The 20,422-nt window shown below is 41.6% G+C and overlaps 3 protein-coding genes across 4 annotated transcripts in view; 2 read left to right on the top strand and 1 right to left on the bottom strand.

Annotated features, from left to right (window-relative positions):
• cmtr1 (cap methyltransferase 1) overlaps nt 1-20,422 on the top strand; it is a 506,633-nt gene that overhangs the window by 383,001 nt on the left and 103,210 nt on the right. The window lies entirely within an intron of this gene.
• Nucleotides 73-4,237, bottom strand: LOC115402292 (DBH-like monooxygenase protein 2 homolog). The gene is given in 15 exon segments (XM_030110805.1): nt 73-360; nt 687-780; nt 904-1,025; nt 1,281-1,340; nt 1,458-1,554; nt 1,763-1,851; nt 1,964-2,136; nt 2,260-2,359; nt 2,462-2,617; nt 2,834-2,917; nt 3,067-3,219; nt 3,422-3,568; nt 3,739-4,079; nt 4,082-4,128; nt 4,233-4,237. Coding segments are annotated over 15 exon segments (1,821 nt in total). The 3' UTR covers nt 73-207.
• snx9b (sorting nexin 9b) lies at nt 6,714-20,143 on the top strand. Of its 2 annotated transcripts, XM_030111094.1 has the most exons (19): nt 6,714-7,016; nt 8,299-8,385; nt 9,941-10,015; nt 10,884-11,015; nt 11,595-11,672; nt 12,693-12,849; nt 15,148-15,283; nt 15,411-15,495; nt 15,696-15,821; nt 15,956-16,073; nt 16,159-16,289; nt 16,375-16,478; nt 16,566-16,669; nt 16,760-16,837; nt 17,033-17,109; nt 17,995-18,084; nt 18,273-18,387; nt 18,483-18,574; nt 18,746-20,143. In XM_030111094.1, the coding sequence occupies exons 1-19, from the start codon at nt 7,005-7,007 to the stop codon at nt 18,791-18,793; spliced, it is 1,845 nt and encodes a 614-aa protein (XP_029966954.1). In that variant the 5' UTR covers nt 6,714-7,004; the 3' UTR covers nt 18,794-20,143. The 2 variants fall into 2 exon arrangements, with proteins under 2 accessions (XP_029966954.1, XP_029966953.1); XM_030111093.1 differs by lacking the exon at nt 11,595-11,672 and having other exon boundaries at nt 6,717-7,016.

The raw sequence follows: 20,422 nt of genomic DNA on the forward strand, positions 1-20,422 counted from the left end.
ATGGAATTGTTTGTTGGATTTTCTAAAGCACAGATGACATTATTACGAATTGCATATTCAAGTGTCTTTGAAATTCCCTCATGACTGATGATATACATTTTCAATCAGATGATGTATGAGTTCGATAATGAATTGCTGAGCAGATTTGTGATTAACAGTGAGACTAATAAAAATTAAACATTATCAATGAAGACAGAAAATAAAAGCTTAAGTTATTACAATCCAGAGAAACAGAATGGTGATCCCTGCTGTGTTCACCATCCAGGAAGCGCAGAGTTTGGTGCACCTGCTTCTTTCACAAGAAACAGTGGGTGTCGCCATCAGATCTCTGATTGTTACATTATCAACTATGTAGTTGTTCTGTAAAAAGAAAGACAAAACATTATATGATACTGCAAAAATAAATGACAAAAAACATCTGCTTTGTTATCAGTAACTTGAATTGAGGCAAATCTTGCACAACAATGTTATTGTGCAGCAACACAGATAAAATCTCTGTGCAACAGCAGTAAATATCAGACAAATGACATACAGTATTTCCAGTGTATTCCTGACAAAAATGAGAAACTCACTGTACCATCAAACGCTAGATTAATAAATGCTAACAAATATTTTCCTCCCCTTGTTTTGAAAGCTTAGATTTAAAAAGGAAACTAAAACATGAAACTATCCAAAGTGAAACTTACATTTTCATCACTGATCACAAGAGCTTGAGGTAGTGTCTTCAACAAAGTCTCATATTCTGCAATGTCCTCATAGCTTGGATTTTGCACAGATGTTCTTGGAATAAGGACAAAATATTTCAGAAAAGGGTACATAGGCATGATTTTTTAAAAGCATTGTTTACATTATTTTTTGTAAACCAGCACTATTCAATTCTGCAGAAACTGAACTGAGTCTTACTTGTCACTTGCCTTTGTGGGTAGATATGTTGTGTCTGGATGGCTGATGCACGACCCGATTGGGATTGCAGGGTAGTAGAACAGGAAGGCCAGGCACATCTCATCAGTAGTGGCTAATCCAAGCTGAAGGGGAGCAGTGAGAAATATGGCAGGTTTCAAAGACATGAAAAGAAATGTGATGTTTCTCCCTTGGTGAGCAGATGGTGACAGAGTGTGCGCCTATATTCCACAAAGGGAAGCAAGAGGCAAAGACAGTTTGTCCACAGCATGAATACATGATATTGGATTACCTGTGTGGAGCTTGCATGTTCTCTCTGTACCTGCTGTGGTGTACTTATACACTCTGTATCAGACAGTGACTGTGATTGATCCACCCACCTGGGTGACGTCAGTACGATTACTGGTGCTGTAAGTACACTCAATAACAATCTCATCGCCCTGTCGTGGCAGAAAAATAACAGAATAATAAGAACACAAACAACTATGGCACTGTTTTCTGCAGAGAGTCGTGTTTTTCTGTGTAAATAAATACAGATGGAAACATGAGAAGTTTACCTGCTGGATTGTCTTGATGTTTCCCAAATTGACCGCCTGTTGCATTTCAAAGTTGTAGTTTTCATCCACGCCCAGGAAGTCTATCTGTTTTCCATCTCTACTGACCATCAATAGTGCATGCATTAGTAATGTTGTTATTAAGTCACAGCCTTTAAACTTTGTTCAAAAGGGGATTACTCCTGCCACAAGCCCGGCCGCACGGTACAAAGACCCACTGTTTGTTTCTGTGAGCAAAATCAGCTTTGAGGTCTCGATTTGAGTATCAGGCTTAGGAAAGGCTAAGGAAATCTGCCTATTTGTCTCACCTGAAATGACCAACTCTGACTTTTCTCCCAGCCAAGTGAGTGTGTAACAATGAGGCAAACACATGAAGATCGGACCAAGCATTCACAAGCTGCGGGCGGAAGACACAGATCTTGAAAAATATAGTTTAAAAGAACATGAAAAAAGTGATGCTTTTAATGTGATAAAATTAATATTCTAAATTAGAAAACCACATAGAGCACCTGAGTAAAGGTAGAAGTATCACAGCTGCCGTAGGTGCGGAATAGATCAACTTTTGGAGGGATTTCATACTTCAGGTTTCCCATTGGGAGCAGCCCCATGAACAGAATGCCCACGTCATGCTCTCGGAGCTGTGCTGTGTAGTGCAGTTTCAATCCTGAGCTGTCTGTAATGCCTAAATAGAGTAAGATACCAGTAAAAAAACAAAATAAATAAAACAAAAAATGAGAATAATGCTAAAGACAGTGATGGCAGTAGTAAAAGAACAACAATTATGGAATAAGATGTGAGAATTTACCTGCTTTAGCCTGTGGATTATTGTAATGTATTTCCAGTCTATACGTATCACTCTGCTTGTCTCCAACAGGAATTCCCACATTTTCAAGAAACTCAAATATCTGATGTTGCAAAGACAAACTATAGATTAACTTTGATTTATGTCAAAGGTTGTCAGCACAATCAGTCGATCAGTGGAATACTAAAAACTACAGTATCCTCACCTCTCCTCCCACTCCCCATGAAGCCACCACGACAAAGCAGGCGTCCCCCTGATCGCCCCTGTAGCAGGGGTTGTCATACTGTTCTGTCACAAATGGGGGGCATCGGTACAGCAACATGTGATGAACAATGTCTGGGTTATCGATCACCGGCTCAATCTGAGGCACAAAAAGAGAGAAAGTTTCATTAATGATGGGAAAAGGTTGGACTGATACACTTCAATACATTTTCAAACAGATCAACGCAGGGGATTGTTTTATTAAAGGACTTTACGATCCTGACAGCACAACAGCACAAAAGTCAAATAACTTAGTGAAGACAAACAACTGATTATGGACAACAGAGCAGTGGTGAAAGTATACAAAGAATATTACCAGATAGACATGATGCTTTTTATCAAGCTTCGGAAATGTCATGACCTTGCAGTGATAGTAAGTTTTAATGGCAGGGATAGTGATCTGAAAATAAGAAATACAATGGAGAGTAAAACACGCTTTGTTCGTCTCTAAAAACAACAGTAGTCATAGAGTCAGAGAAAACTACCAATAAATCATTTTACTGTTTGGTCTCCACAACTGCAGATATATCAGTTTGCACTCATTCATACATTGTTCACGCTGGCACTGAAATAGCCGGAGCTGTTTGGTGTTGTCCGTGGCATATAGCTGAGCAGGTTTATTTCCTTTGTGCCTCTGCGGGAGCCATGGTTTTTGATCTCATCCGTTGTTCCGTAAGCGTAGATCACCTTGACAGGTTGCGCCTTCAAGAGAGATGCCAAGGAACATGATATCACGCAAAACAAATTCTTGAATTCTCTATTATGCTATACTATTGTCTGCGTATTCTTTTCTTTTTTCAATACAACAGTCAAACAAAAGAACTGAAATGAAGGAGCTGATATGGTGATATGCAGGAAACTAGCACAGAATAAGCTGTTTTGGATGTAAAAAGCCCAGTCTCACAGTAATATGGAAGTCGTCCTCATCGCATGCTTGAATTGACCTCTGAAAGGTCATGGAGGTTTGACCTTCATCTTCTGTCATATAGAGAAGAGTATAGTCTTGATGCTCATCCACTAAAGGCATGGAGTTCCCAGTTGCGTGACGATCCTGATGGATGAAAAGACAAAACTTTCAAACAACAGAAGCTTGATATTGGGCCAGCATGAGGTCACTCTAAAAAGGGCAATGCAATAGAGCTTGATAAAGAATGTGTCAAAATAGATGAAAATGAAATGCATTGCTTCACACACTAATATCGCTTTGCAGCGTTATCTTACGGTGAAGTAGCTTCCATCAGATCCAAGGCCACCGATGACGATGTCAGACCCCTGCATGCCTCCGTTTGGACTCAGACCAAAGCCCACCCAACCCGTGGAGTTAACAACAAGCTGGAAAGTGATGTTTCCCTGCAGACTGTCAAAGCCCCATTTCAGAGAGACCAGACGGTCATGGTCCAGGTACTCCATGAAGGGCATGTTTGTATCCGCTGAACACGTCCCTTTCATCCAGGTTAGTAACAGGCACGGGAAGGCAAGCAGAGAGAACATGATGCTTCTGCGAGGCTGGAAATCTTCAAACAGAGCTGAGTTTCTGTTGAGTTGCCAGACTCCCTCCCACCACGTGACACACCTGCACAGCCAGATGAACTCAGGTGATACAGGCAAAAACTGCCCAGTCATTTTCCACTGTACCCCGTTGTGGAGGGGAAAGCACCACGCCACATTTTTCTTTGCTCCTCATAACAACGAGAAAGTTTTTTTGCTGTACTGACTCCATAATGTTAAATTATTTAAAATAGAAATAAAATCTCAGCAATTTTAATGTGCAAGTAGTGAAACCCTTCTGGTTATTAAAGCTGAAGTACTACTATTTTGAACACCAAAAAGAGACTTTTCCTAAAGGTTTAGCGGTACTGTTTCAGTAGTCAACTCCTCACTCTCAGAACTCTCCTGTTTCCTTTCATTGCCACTTTCCAGACCACTGCTGGACTCGGGTGCTTGATTTATGAAGAGGTGACGAGGAGACAGAAGAAATGAAAAGTACAGTTTCTCTCATACCCACTCACCGTCACCTTCTCAAATATCAAATAGTTGCTTTGAGCTAAAGTAGTTTCATTTGAGGGAATGTGAGTGTTGCCGTAATTCTCTGTTTGTCCTGTCAAAACTCTGATCTCTTGTGGTTATTATTTTCATTGGGTTATTCAGGACTACATTTGTTGGTAGTTTTTCCTCTTTAACTTTCCCACACTCTCCTTTATCCAAAACTCTTCCTGAAACTTTGGAAGGTAGAGAGCTCCAGGGGAGCAAACTGGGAGTCAGGAGGATATTTTATTTTTTTAAAAAAAAACATTTTGAAGAGAAATAATTTAAAAAAAATACTGTTATTTTTTAACACATCATTTTTATCACAGAATCTCTTTGTGGATGTAATCAATATTAATTCACGTTACAAATAAGACCATAAGTTTAACAGTCATTAAATATTCCAAAATAAAAAGCATTTAACTGGCATAAAAGCCAGTGGCCACGTTTCATTTTTTTGTGTATTATACCAGCCAAATATAACGTTTCATATAATGAAAAACACTATGAAGTCTGGCATTCAACCAAAAATTATAATTGGCATGACACAAGGTAAACAATGTTGAGTTATGGACCTTTGAAGTCTCAGTGCACAGCTGTTGTAGTATTTCATGATCCAGAAACCCCTTTAAAAATCTATTCATCTCAGAATATAAGAAAGACATGAGGTAAACATGCACACACATGCATGCAGTGACAATATCTAAAATAAATCAATACACAAAAACATTTTTTTAAATAAACCCAACATGTTTCCTATTAAATGACAAAATGGTACATTGATATGACATTAGACAACCTGAAAATCCAGTATAATTATAGTTGATCAATCTACAAAACATGTTTTAATGTGTGTACTGTGTGAGAAGCAGAAGACAATGAGAAAAACTGACCGCATTATATTACTGATATTGAAGTGTTTGTGTTATTGCTTGTGATTTGTATGATTATGTATCAGCCCATGGGCCAAATCATTTAAAATTGATGCAGTTTAGCACTGCAGTCTTGCCTGTTGTTGTGGAAACCCGCCTGTGTTGTTTCTGAACTGTATTGTGTTTCACAGACAGGTGTTTCTGTTCTTTGGCAGAGCACCACTCAATGTAAATGGAGAGCACAAAATAATAGACTGCTGGAAGAGACGGTCATAGGTGTAATTACAAAGACCAAATACAACAGCACCTGCATATAATTCTGAGCACAGAGAGTGCTTCTGCTTCATCGTGATGGAGAGGTTATCTCTGTCATCTCACAACATGAATATCCACAGTCTGTTTCTGGGTTTGTTCTATCTGAGCGTGTATATAAGTGTTTACCCTGTCCAGGTGTTGACTTAGTCAGGATATAACAATGATTCTCAGTCCGTGCCACGTGATCGTCTATCCATCCATTTATCTTCTATAACACTTCATCTTGTTGAGGGTCATGGGGCATTGAAGCCAGTCCCCATGAATAGTCAAGAGGCGGGATGCACCCTGAACAGATCGCCAGTCCATCACAAGGGGAAACACACAGCGATAGAGAAGCACACATACTCACATTTACACCCAAGGGCAAATAGGGGTCCTGTTTCTGGACCAAACCCATGGGAGAACATAGAGACTCCATATAGTATGACCCAGATGATATTTGAGCCCAGGCCTTCTTACTGTGAGGCAAGAGTGATAACCACTGCCCCACCATGCAGCCATATGAATTTTAAGTTTGTGCAGCTGCATTTCTGGTTGATCATTTTCTGAGTACAAGCTGTAATAACAAGAGGAAGGCGTTCTGGATGCAGTGTCACACCCAGCCCAGCAGGGGGCGACTTGAGTTCAACAAACGAGCTGCGGGTCACTCCCTATGAGCTGTCAGAAACTCCAAACAGGAAACATGGAAAATACAGAAGAATCCTGTGCTCCTTTTAGGAGAATTACACCAAAATATAAAATCAAATTATCTTAAATATTATTATTTTTGTTCATTTATAAATTATTTGTGTGGCGTAATTAACACATACCATTTGTTTCTCGTTATATTCAAACAAATTTGCGGTTTTTTTTTTCTTTTTCTTTTTTTTTTTTAATGCAAGTAATTTTTTTTGAACAGCAAAAGGAGACCTGGACCACCTTTCCGGTTTCTCCCTCGGCGCAGTGCAGGTCCCGCTCCCCTCTTCCTCCCCCTTCCTCCCCCTCCTCCTCTTCCTCCTCCTCGAGCTGTCAGCAGTTACGCGGTTCAAACTTGGCCGTCGCACTCAGCGGACCCCGCGGCCGCCGTCTTTTTCGCCTCACTTTCTTTTCGAGTTTTTAAAGGAAACCCAGTTTTTTTAGTAATGTGTTAGCGTGTGCCCCGCGTCCAGAGGAATATCCGTGTTTACGCCTGAAGTTGAGGAGCGGCAGCAGCGGCGGGGGGAAATGTCCAGCTGAGGAGTGGAAATCCTGAAAACTGCAGGGCCTGTTCTGTAATGATTGATCAATGCTCCGATAATGGCGCAAAAGGTTAGTCTGACAGCTTTTCTCTGCTTTCATAAAGCATCGATCGGACCGTGGAGAATCGTTTAGCTTCGTTTGATTCCCTTTTTTCACGATAGATGAAGGCTGTGGAGTTGTAGAGTTGTTCAGGTTCGACATTAGTTTTACACTCAACACCTCTCGCCGTCAGCTCGTCTCAAAGTGTTTTGATAGCGAGCTTCAAAACAGCACATTTGCTTTACTAAACATGAGCTAGCATGACATGCAAAACGAATATATGCGCGATACTTGGAAAATGTGTCTCATTAAGAAAGTGTCTTGTGACATTTTACTACCTTTCCAGTTCGGGTCATTCCTGCCCGGTGGAATTCTGGGAAATGTAGTGCGTCTCTTCCTGTGTGTGTGTACTGTAACCATGTCATCTCTGCACATTTTACAGAGTGAATATTGTCATTATTCACTTTAGAGGTTTAATTTGATGAGAATGTGGTTGTTAAACTCCGAAAATACTAATATTAAATGATGATTTGATATTGTAAGTACAATAACCTTCATAAATATTTTTTTCCTTTAATTTCTGGAAGTGGTTTCCAGCCTGGAATGAGGGACCCAGGATATACTTTCAAATCTCGGTCAAACGTTTGTCAGCGTTTGACTTCATTGTAATGTTTTGACCATTCATAGAGTGGACAGAAGGTCCATGCTTATCAATAGAGGCAATCTGCAGGTTCTCCAAGAACAAAAACGTGAGAAAGAACTGCTCTTGCAAAACATAACCAAGTTAGAAAAGCCAGTATGCAGATCCTGCTCCTACTCCACTTTCTTTGACAGAGGAAGTAAATAAACTTGAGTTTTAAACCTTGTAAATGTGCAGTAGGCTATAATGTATCTGTGATAAACTGGCAATGTTACACAGACAAATGTGTGATAATGAAAGCAGTAGACCTCTTAAATGTCATAAACTGTGTTAAACAAATACATTTTGTTATTAGAATCTACCTCATTGAGACCCTCAGGGAACAGCAGGTTAGTCGGATGTGAGTTAGTGTGAGAAGATGCGTGGGTCTCTGTATTAAACTGAAAGCAGGTGGTGTGGAGTATTACGGCTTGGTTTGATTAGATTTTGACAGTCAGCGTAAGATGGCAGGGCAAACTAGTTTGTCTAGTTCAATTTCACCTTTGTTGACTCAGTAGTTTGACCTCCACAATGCATTTGGGTGTGTTTCTTTTGTGTTTACATATGAAGAGAGTGAACCGTGCAATAAGCTCTTAATGTATGGTTTTGTTTTTTTTATTTGATTGACTTCAGGCAAAGGTTTTATATGACTTCAGTGCTGAGCCTGGAAACAATGAGTTGTCGGTGAAAGAAGGCGAGACGATTACGATCACCAATCCGGTAAATATCACAAGCTTTTCTCTCACTTTTCTTAACTGGAACCAATGTGTGTTACATATAATGTGGCTAGGAAACTTGAAAAAAACACTGCTGTGTGTCACGGGGGTTTTGGGGCTGATATATGAGGTTAAGCACTCTTGTTTTTGTTGCACACAAAGCAAGCAAATGAGCAAAAAAAAAAAAAATGTGTTGGTTACAAAATGAGTAAATACCCTCAGCTGCAAAATGACTCATCGGCACATCTGACAGTTATGCAGGAAGAGAAAAGGAAAACATTTAATGTCACTAACTCCAGTAATGATTCGGATTTGACACAAATATAGAGATCAATAAAAATAGTACATGGACTCAAGTTAAAATTCGAGAAGTTGTATTTGTTTTGTCATCAGTTTTTATTATTATTATCATTGTTATTGCTAAAAAAAGAACTGTTCTCAGAAAGTGGCGACTTTTCAACTCGCCTGTTCACAGAAAGTGTATTTTGATGTAGTATTAGAAATAAAGAACCCCTGTCATCATTCATGCTGGGAATATCAATACTGTTCTTTTTAGCTACTTAATGTTTTTTCCAATATGATGTTTTTGTTTAAGTGATTTTATTTTTGCCCCCAAATATTAAAGTTAATTACTGAACCCTAATCCAGTTTAATCCAGTATTACAAATGTTCTGCTTCTTATCTCGCTCAGGTTGAGACTCTGCGACCTGTTGATAAATGCCTGTCACAGATATGTGCAAAGGAAGGAAGGATAGGGAAAGAGAAACGGATGAAGTAAACATGAAGTCATTTCTGCCCGTAGCGGGCAGTTCAAAGGTCACTCGCTGTGTGCTGACCTACATAGTTTTCTAGCCAAAGTCCGTTTTAAGCTGTTCTCGACCTACTGTATCACAAAGATGCAATTGGCATGTTAATGTTATTATAATATTAGTAATATTATTCATATTGTTTGGTAACCTTGCTCTGGCCGTCTGCGACCATAAAACAAAACAAAAAAAAGATGACTGTTCAATCAGTGATGATCTGTACATGTGCAGTCATCCCCACTGATTTTGGCCAATCAGTCAGATTGTGTTGACAACACTGTATTTCACTTCATTGTTCCTTTATTACATGGCACCTGGCAGCAACAGGACAAAAGTCAAGGACAAATTGCAAAAAATAACAAATGCTTTAAAGCAGTGCTGGTGGGTGATCAGTAAAAAAAAGAAGGAAAACAGGCCTGTGGCAGTGTCTTTTAAGAAACGCCAAGAAAAAAGGACTACTTTAAGCACTAACATCAAAGACTCAATTGTTTTTTTTTTCATTGCACATTATATCAAGATCATTTCAATGATAAAATGATCACATGTTGCATGTTTTACTAATATCATGCATCCCTAGTGTGACTCATTACACCAAACCAGAATGCTCTCCTTAGTTACATTTTAGAGTCTGTCCTGTTGCCGTTAGAGTCAGACTCTGATCTAAGTCTTCTATGCGCTTTAAGGTGATTATTCCACAAAAAGCCAATTTAGGTGATTCATGCTCGTGCCTTGCTGGGTCTCACTGTGTTTCAGAATATTGGAGGGGGCTGGATTGAAGCACAGAACTCCAGAGGGGACGTTGGACTGGTGCCCGAGGACTACATCGAGGTGAAATGAGCTTCCACCGCTGTCTGTTGCTGATTTCAGCCATCATTTAACTTGACCTTCGGAGAATTGAGCAACAAAGTGCTCTGCTATTTTGTCTGGAAATGAAGTTGTACAAGATGTACTATTAACTTCCGTCAGAGAGAGAAAAACAATTTAAAGCCGTGTTGACTTTGAGATGTCTGTGTAATGCGGCTCTGTCTCTGGCTTGGAAGCTACAATCCCGACAGGATGTGCCTCCTTTGTCGTTGTGCTGATTAAGGTTTTTGCGTGTGTCCAGCTTCATCCAGTGACTCTTGACTCCGCCATGGGGACATGACTCACTGCAGCTGAACAACACTTGGATAAAAAGCATAAATCTGTGATGTCAACAGTTTAACCTCTCTGTGAGCTCTCACTCGCAATGTGGAGTTTGTGAGTTCTGTGACCTGCAGACATGCGGTTGTATTTGTTTTTCTGACCCTCCGTTACCTCGTCATCTGTCTCTGCACTGTTTTATGTGTCCAAGTTATTTCTGAAGAAGCCCCAGCGGTGTCTTCACTTGTAGTTTATGTAATTTCCCATGAAAAACTGCACCCTGTTTTTCTTAAGCAGCGACACTGTGTGAGTGCTCTCTGCTGGTTAGAGCAAGATCTGCAAAAACAAAAGCAGGCCGAACTCCTTATGGGATAAGTAGAAAAACAAATGTGCTTCCAGTCGCTTCTGTCACATTTTGGATAAAGAGAAAAAAAGCCAGAGCCTGTTTGCAAAAGCCAGGAAATGTCATGGAGACACAGTCACGTTACCGCAGAAGAATGTACCTTTGGAAATTCTGATTCCCCCCATAACCCGACCCTCCTTTCTCTGCCTCTTGTTCTCTTTTTGAATGCAGCTTGGTAATCAGGCACCTGTTTTCCAAGGAGGTGGAAGCATTGCACCCACTCCGAGTGGAGGAAACGCTGCGTCTTCCGACCTGTTTGTGTTCGACGCGTTCGCCCCGACAGCAGCGCCTGCAGAAACCCAGGTAGCACACTCCGGTAGTGACAGAACCCGGTAGTAACAGCCCAAACTTCTATTACTGCAGCAGTAAGTGTAAATATACACAGTACAACTGCTGTATTTCGTTCTCTTTTTTTTTTTTTCTTCTTTAAAAATATTTACGCTGGAGCGAAAGCAAGAAGCAGAAGTTGGCAGTGAAAAAGTTAACTGACGTCTGTGCAGTGAGAGATGCAGAAGTGAGAGCAGCTGCTGTAGGAGATACCGATGGCGGTCATATTAATAACCGACACGGGCTCCGGCTTGAGTTAAAGAGAACAGAGAAGAGAGAAAGAAAAAAAAATAAAAGCAGAGAAATCTTCTGCTGTCAGTAGGAAGGAAGTTCCACAGGAATGAGCGCGCTGCTGGATCAGTCCTGTTTTTGAGGGCCACCGGTAAGTGATTGAGTCAGTGCAGGAAATGTGTCAGCCGTCGTCCCTCCTGCGCTCTTACTCTCATCCTCCCACACACACACACACACAGAGGCATGGTGTTAATCCACTCCCCGCTCAGTGTGAACCTCCACTCCGTTTGCTCTGTGATGACGGCGACTTCTTCTCCCCTCAAGGTGAATGCTGGGGGCTTGGCTCCCCAGCCGGAGAGCCCTGACTCCCCCGTTTCCCCCCACCTTCCGTCCCCCGATGAGGTAACCGCCACTCGAGGGTGGTGGGCCCGGCTAGAGATGAAACAGACCGAGCCCTCCCACCCTCAGCCACCCTCTGGCCAAAAGCCGAACTCCTCTGATTGGTCTGCTTTGACAGATTCCCCCACCTCTACCCTCGTGCCTGCTGAAAGCATGATCTCATCCTCTCCATTAAAGGACAGACGCTCTGATGCTTCTGCACCAATCAAGTCTCACACATCATATTTAAATCGTACGAATCACCTGCAGCACGGTCCAAACATCTGAAGATCAGAGTCTGTGATCTCTTCATGTCACTTGTAATTGAATGATCACGCCGACAAATCGCACAATCTTTTATTCCAAATGATCACCGGAATGCAGTTTATTTTATTTCATTTGTTATTATCATTTATATGAGTCCTGTTTTTTTATTTTGTGCAGTGAAGTAGTTTTCAAATACAGGAAGCTGTTTGTTGAAACTTGCTGCTGTTTTATTGTGTTCGTGTTTTCGTTGCAGCAGTTTGCGATAAAACCATTGTTTCCCTTGTGAATGTGCGTTACACTGGATATTTCTTTATGGCACTAAGTCTGTTAAGTTTAATTACTATTAAACTAGTTTCAAGACATACAGAAAGACTGCTGCATGCATGTGCCTGCATGTTTTATTTTTTTAAGTATTGTGTATGCCTGCTTGGCCACGGCATGCAGATGCATTTTGCAAACAAGTGCTGTAAATAGAAAGTGTGTTTAAGGTTAAATGGCAGTGTTTGTGGGTAAGCATGTGTTCTTTTAAACACTCGCTTGGATACTTACAACCGTCTGTGAAGCAGTGCTGTTTTCATTAGGTTGATTTATCCATCAACAGAGTCCTTGTAGAGGCCTGGTCTCCATCGCATCTTTGGGAAAGCATGTTATTATTATTTTGTTTTTTTTTAAGAGTCCCTGCAATTAAACTGACTGGAGACTCCGCTGGAATCCACTCACTTCTCACTGCCTGCTTATTCAATCCCCTCCTATAAGTTCTCCTTGTGTCACCTGCAGGCCAGCAATGGTAACGATCCCTGGTCATCGTGGAACACCGACCCCTCCGGCGGCTCCAACAACAACTGGGCGTCTAATCCGGAAGGCACCCAGACCGGAAGGGGTGCCGCTGACCCCTGGGGCTCACATGGCCACCCTCAGGCCTACCAAGGCCCCGGTAAGCGTCCTCCAGCACTGCAGTCAGCTCTGATGATGGTTTTTATTTCCACTTTAAACTTCTGGAAGCACTGGATGTTTTTATTCAGAAATGACTCTACACTTTCCCCGTGCTTCTTCCTTTTCACACAGTGATGTTTGTTTGTTGTTAATGTTCACCAGGCTGACTCAGTCGTCACTTCTTTTTTTTTTTAACCACAGGAATAATAATCCAGTAGATTTGAAAACAAGGAGTATATTGAGATTAAGTATGTTTGCAAAGTCGCGTCTTGGCAGTAAAAGTCACAAGTTGTTTTTTGTGCCTGAGTCATTGTTATAAAATTTGTTAGCCGTTCGGACCGGGAGCGTGGAAACGGTCGGCTAAATTTGGGAACCACAGATTTACTGTAGAACTCTCCAGAGATGCCTTCTGTGATATAACAGTGCAACAGTTACATGACTGAGTTGCTCTTTTTTTTTTTTTTTTTTTTACACAATGAACACTTGAAATGACAAAGACAAGCAACATACATACAAAGTCTTTTCTGAGGCATCCTGAATCATTTTTGCTGAGGATTATGGTGGCTCATACGTATATGTAAGCGCACTAAACTGTTGTTATCGCAGTACTATGCTTATTAGAGTATTTAGATCTGCATTATTAGATCGTGATTCAACTTGAGAATCAGAAATCAGTTAAATCAGTACAGGGGTATCTTCCTCACTGTTGAATTCGTCACCTTCTGCAGCGTCATTATGTTGCTTTCGGCTGCTCTGATCATTTCATTGAAACTCTTACTCATCCTCAAAGGCTGAACGAAGCAACCGTTCGGCCTGAAGGACGTGAGGAGCCGACAGTACGGTTACCTGGGTGCAAAGTGAAAACAAAACTTTCTCAGAAAGAAGAATTTCCAGTTTAATTCAAAGGGAAATGATGATTTCAGCCACAATCACTCTTTCAGCATGGCTTACATGACCTCTCAAAGCAAGTATTTGAAACATTTGACCTTTACCACCATGTTAAATATTACTACAAGATAAGGTGCACTTCCTTGTTCTATCAGGTGTATTGACTTGTAGCTTCAGTGCTGCCACGTGTAGCTGCTTCCACATTAGAATCACGAGAAGTCGCCTCAAAGTCCTTGAATTCACCTCTTCTTCGCAGATTCGAAGTGACCTTAAACTCCAGATGTTTCCTCTGTCGATACAGCGTTTTCACAGGACATGATCAAATCGTGATTCTGCTTTTCACAGACGGTGGAAAAGTTAGCCTCACTCATGACTCAGAAAAATGACTTGACCTCTTTTTCATACTTTTTCATTCGCTCCTGTAGAGGAACACAAGAAATTATGAGGGGAAAAAAGTAACCCATTTTTTCCTTTCTTTCTCTCTTGCCCAAGATATCTACCCCTATCCTTACCTAATTGACACAGGTATCACCTTCACATCATGTTGGAGGAATACTAATACTTGTGTGGACTTGGAAACAGTGTGAAACGTTCCGTATCAGAGTTTAAGGAGCGCACTTACGCTTTTGAAGCATGTGTGTGTAGTTGTGATATTTTAACGCCGCTGCTTTGTGACGGCATGCCTGATCTGATTAAACAGAGGAGATATTTGAACATTTGTGAATCGTTTATGAGAACATGATTGAGAGTGATTGGCTTTTAAATATACTAAACTGTATTTCATTGTTTGATCACCAAAACGTAATTCACTTGTTTTTTTTTAATTGACTTCTTGACATATTTTCTGAAGTTACTTGAGGTCTGCTCAGCACAAATCCAATCCTGCTATGTGTTTTGCTGTCGTAGCTCATGTTATATCCTGTATCAGCCTGCTTTGGGTTTCTATACATGCTGTGTGAGAGAATGACTAATATCAGTTGGGAAACTGTTGTTTTAGCTGCATGTGCACTTTCGAGACGTTCTCATCTTAACTCATGCATTTCTGATGTATCTTCTTGAGACGTGATTAGTAGTGTTGAGGAAATGAGGCTCAGTAAAGTCTGCAGCCATCGCAGCCTGTTTTGTTTCAGAATGTTTCTGTAAAGATATTTTCAGTGCATGCCAGTAACCCGCACTGTTTGGGTTATGAATCAGTGTCTCAAGATAATGCAAATAGCAATAGAGGAATCACTATCTTTACTCAGATTTAGAGAGCATTAAGTCATGAATATTTTTACAGCTCTCCAAGGTGGAAAATATCTTGACTCCCAGTAAAGAGACTGCTGAAAATATTTTCATTGCAGTACTGAATCTGTTTTTCTTTCCCCTGTTAACTAGCGGCTTTCCTCTGCATGTACTTGTCTGACCTCAGGGGCAGAGGATGACGAGTGGGACGACGAATGGGATGATATGAAATCCACCAGTGGCTACCCTGAATCAGAATCGGGAGACAGCGGAGCGATACAGAGAGGAGGCCATGCATCGTCGATGAAAATCTCCCTCAACAAGTAGGTTAATACTTTATGATTCTGTTTTTTTTTTTGTTTGTTTTAAGCAGTGTTTTGCTCTACTGTGATTTTGTTGGGAGTGTTTAAGAGATTCAACAGCAATGTTTTTGCACTTTTTCTCGAACAGGTTCCCGGGTTTCTCCAAGTCTGGTCCAGAGCTCTACCTCCTGACCAAGCAGCCCATCAAGAGCAAAGACAGGCTACCGATTTATGTGAGTTATCTTTGAATATGTAAGCTTATACAATAGTTAACAAGTATAAGTGGTATTAAAGCTATTCAGCCTGATGTAGAGTACTACTGGTGTTGTCTTGTGAGTGAGCGAGGCTGTTTAGCTGTTGTACGGATGCATTAACCCTGAACAGAAGGAAGATTTTAATCTATAAAAATCTCGTCTCTGTATTCGGTGCTCAGATGGGGGAGGTTGGTCCTGTGTGGTCTTACCCAACTACCCAGCTGGATTGCGTTGTAGCGGACCCAAAGAAAGGCTCAAAGATGTACGGCCTGAAGAGCTACATCGAGTACCAGGTTACACCCAACGTGAGTATAAAGGCCGGCTTTTTCAGAACATCGATTCATGTATGTGCAAAAGTACATTTTTAGTTGAGTGAGGAGGCTGTTTGCTCCAAGTTTACAGGGAGTCACACCATTTCTAAATATTTTTTTGCCTGTAGACCACAAACCGGCCCGTCAATCACAGATACAAGCACTTCGACTGGCTGTATGAGAGACTCCTGGACAAATACAGATCGGCCATCCCCATCCCTTCTTTACCTGACAAGCAGGTGACAGGTGGGTGTCCGAGTCCACAGCCACCTGGACGGTACATTGTGAGGAAAAACAATGACAAGTGTGATCTCCCAACGCTCTGTTAAAGGCCGGTTCGAGGAAGAGTTCATCAAGATGCGCATGGAGCGCTTGCAAGGTTGGATGACCAGGATGTGCCGACACCCTGTAATTTCCAACAGCGAAGTGTTTCAGCTTTTCCTATCCTACAAGGATGAGAGGGTGTGTGTTTTTGCTTTTAAAATGCTTCACTCGATATTTTCTTTAGCTTCAAACATTGATTAAAAACACTGGTTGACTGGTACAGGACTGGAAGACGGGGAAAAGAAAAGCAGAGAAGGATGAAACGGTGGGAATGATGATCTTCTCCACGATAGAGCCCGAAGGTCCAGACCTGGATCCTCTAGAAGTGTGAGTTTGACTCAGACTCATCCTGTCAACACGCCGCAGTTAGCATGTGCCGACGGCTGCATACTGATACGAGTTCCTGGCCTGCAGGGAGCAGAAATGCGAGCAGTTCAGCAGGTTTACCAAAGCCATGGACGACGGGGTGAAGGAGATCCTCACAGTGGGAAACGAGCACTGGAAGAGATGCACAGGCCGTACGTTCACACTGGAAACAAGCATGTTGCCTGAATATTTTGCGTCTTACAGACAAAAATAACGTGTTGTATCTTTCTCAACCTCCACAGCTCTGCCTAAAGAGTACCAGAGAATCGGCAAAGCTTTCCAAAACCTTTCCTCTGTCTTCACCAGCAGCGGGTACCAAGGTATGAAAACACAGACGGACTGAAATCCCAGAAAACCATCATGGCTTTGACATTTTCTCAGGTCTTGACGCTTGCAGGTTCTGTTTGCTCTGCTGTCAGTCATTTTTTTTGGAAATCTGTTTTGAAGCCGCATATTTCACAGGCACTGTTGAGAAACCGAGTGAAGACAGACCTTAACCCCTTCTCTGCCCTCAGGAGAGTCGACCCTGACTGACGCCATGACGGCGGCGGGGAAGACGTACGAGGAGATTGCTCTGATGGTTGCAGAGCAGGTTGGTTGAAAAACAGCAATGTTGTAACATCACTGCCGTTGAAACAGTTACTGAAGTCAAACTCAACAAAATTGATCCCAATTAGGATAATAGTCTGAGTCCTGAAGCTTTTCTTTTTTTTTTTTTTTTTTAAGCCTCTCTGTCAAACACTTTCTTCTGGTTCCACGGCCTCTCACAATATCCGTGAACGCTCCCTGATTACAGCCAGTGCTTACATTCCACTCGTCCTGCTTTATTGATTCCTAACCACAACCTGTCAGCTCTGTATCTGTCCAGGAAGATACTGAGAGCAGAGTTATTTCTCCCCCTTTCTCTGGTTTTGTTTTACTCTTTTATTCTATTGTGGCTTGCTTGAAAAGCCTTCTGTTGCCCAGGCACTGTGCAATAAAGTCAACTTTTGGCTTTTTTGATGTCCCAGCAGCTTCCAGATGGAGGACTCGTCTGGTAAGCTCGTGTTGCTGCAGACAGTTTTGTGTCAGTCCCGCTTTAGAGGCGATAGCTTTAGTTGAATAGATATGATGTACAAAGATTCTTCAAAAGACCATAAAGGCTAAAACTGTGTAGTTGATCCATAGAGGCTGCTGCCACACGCAGCATTGGCTTATATGGCTCAGGAGAATCTTACCCACAATGTAAACAAGTTACATATTTTGGGCCATGTTTTATTCTGTTTATGCATTTAACTCCCTGATTCTTTCAACCCATTCTTGTGTTATCACACAGTTGTACTTTCCTGTCATCCCCAGTTTCCCTCCATTCATTCTTATCGAAGTCTTTCATCATTTCCTGCCCCTAAAGTTGATATTTTTGTATTCCAATTATAGATGCTCACCTTTTCCTTTGTACATTAATCTTGTCTTTTGTGTGTGTTTGCTTCCTTTTCAGCCCAAGAAAGACCTCCATTTCGTTATGGAGACCAACAATGAATATAAGGGTCTCCTGGGATGCTTTCCTGACACAATCGGATTCCATAAGGTAAATCAACATCTGAAGATGACAGTAAAATAATTATAAGAGTCATGACATAACGTAATTTTTTTATTTTTTTTAATATTCCATATTGTAGCAAAAGTTCACAGCTGCTTTGTGCTCAACCTGTTAAGAGCTTTTAAGTGAAAAAAATCAAATTGAAGTCGTGGTTTATTTCCTTTCTGCTGTCACAGGCGGCCATAGACAAAGTGAAGGAAGGTGACCAGCTGGTGGCCACCAGTAAAATTACCCCTCAGGACAAAACCATGATGGCCAAACGGGTCAGCGTCATGTCCTACGCTTTACAAGGTACCGCCGGAGTCAGAGAAATATTCAAGTCATGCAGCGAGTTGCAGGATGTATCCTGAGTCCTTTGGTTTCCTTTTCTTTTTTCTGTGGCGCAGCTGAGATGAATCACTTCCACAGCAATCGTATCTATGACTACAACAGGGTCATGCAGTTGTACCTGGAGGAGCAAGTCAAGTTTTACGAGACGGTGAGACGCTTTTATTGGCCCTTCGTCACATTAAACACGAGTTTTTGTCCTTTTCATTGAGCCACTACCTACCGTGCGATCGTATAGTGCTGAGAAATTAAAAGTATCACATGACGATTCTCAGCTTTTGTGTTCATGTCAGCGTTTCTTGTTTTTTTTTTTCGCCCCCAGATTGCTGCAAAACTGAGGCAGGCACACAGTCAGTTCACTACAATGTGAAAGCAGTCGCACTACAAGACGAGAAGAGTTGAACCAGTTCAACGTCCACAAACCTTTTTTTTTTGCTTATTTTGCATTCTTTTCCCTCCCTTTAATTTAAATTTCACTTCTCTGTTACTCTCACTCTTGCCTCATCGCTGCGTTTCCTTCTGGTGCAGCCAGTCCCAGCTTGTGGAGTTGCTCGCCATTCGTCGCTCTCATAAGGTTACGAACAGGTAATGAGCATATGCACCAGTAGAAAGGTTTTTTTTTTTTTTCTAAGAGCAGCAGTGTCGGCATGCCATTATCGTAAGCCGTCTCTGGTCAAGGTCCGCGACTCGAAACGCAGACAACAACCAAGTTGTGGCTCCGATGGTTGTGAGTTATTTCAGTGCATGAGTTAAACTCCAGCATTTCTCTGATGTGCTGCCATTTTTGAACAGGCTTCGGTGCAATTCCTGTCCAGTAATACTTTGCAGTTTTTCTTTTTTTCAAGTTACAAAGAAATCGATCCACAAACGTGACAAAACTATTGTCACTGCAGAGATGCAGCAAATCACTAACACCAGAAACCAAAGTCAGTGGCCTTGCTTTTAACGAGGACGGCCAGTCAGTTGAATTTTAAACGTAGCCTAAACATCCTAACCAAGCTTCACTCTGTATTTCTCATTTAAAACCACGTTGATTTGAGTATTTCTGTTTGAACAAATTATGAGAATTTTTCCGCTCTGAGCCGAGGTGCAGACCTTGAAGAATCCGAGTGTTGGAAGAGTTGGCAAATACAGAGTGTGTATCCTCTGTATGTCCACTGCTGGCAGTGCTGACCCCCCCCCCCCCCTGCATTTCCTCAAAAGCTAACAGGAAGCTCCACCTTCATCCCGCGTTTCCCCTTTGAGAAAAAATAGAAAGGTGTCACTTCAGTGCAGCGTATCACATTTCATTAGGCAAAAATTTAGGAGATCAATCTGCTTTCCTCTGTAAGGCTAAAACTCTGTGAGTCTGTAATCTCTCTGCCAAAACTATCTCTGTCCCTTCTTGGACTCCTGGAGAATATGTGTCCTTGTCTGGTGTTTGATATGAAGAAGTAATAGCAGCATTAATCGTAACGAATTTGTACTATGAGAAGAGTTTGTGAGTACGGCCTGGGCTATGTCATGTATGACGTTATATATATATTTTTTTCTTTTTTTTTTTTTGCTTTTCACTGCCCGAGTTTCAATCAAGCGTTAATCTCTTTCACTCTTTGTCGGTCACTCTTGATCTGTTGCTGCATTATGTACGTATGTGTTGGACCTAACAGGTGCTTCTTGTCATGGAGATACTATATGTATAGAAGTATTTGCAATACATTTTCACTCAAAAGAGCAAAAATTCAGTTTGATTTAATAAAACCATGATTTGTACTCACTGGGACGTTCGTTTATTTACTGCGTGTTTGAGCTCAAGAGAGACTTGACGTCGTCGCCCTGTATGCACATGAACAGTGCGCGCTTTGATTTCCTAACAGCAAAGCCCTCATTCACTCCAGCAGAGTGTCGCCCGGACGTGGATAGGAATGAAAATGAGCCTGCTGTTTGTGTGAGGAGTGCAGTTTGCGTCGTCTTGTGCTGGAGGAAGTGAAAGAGCCCTTTTAGCCCTCGTGCCGCTCTC

This window comes from Salarias fasciatus, chromosome 15 (genome assembly GCF_902148845.1).
Source record: "Salarias fasciatus chromosome 15, fSalaFa1.1, whole genome shotgun sequence".
NCBI classification, from domain to species: Eukaryota; Metazoa; Chordata; class Actinopteri; order Blenniiformes; family Blenniidae; genus Salarias; species Salarias fasciatus.

Excerpts from the sequence above, each read along its gene's own strand:
- snx9b (XM_030111094.1), top strand. Across the intron at positions 16,074-16,158 it reads ACCTGACAAGCAGGTGACAG|GCCGGTTCGAGGAAGAGTTC; the intron begins GTGGGTGTCCGA and ends GCTCTGTTAAAG. Across the intron at positions 16,290-16,374 it reads TATCCTACAAGGATGAGAGG|GACTGGAAGACGGGGAAAAG; the intron begins GTGTGTGTTTTT and ends TGACTGGTACAG.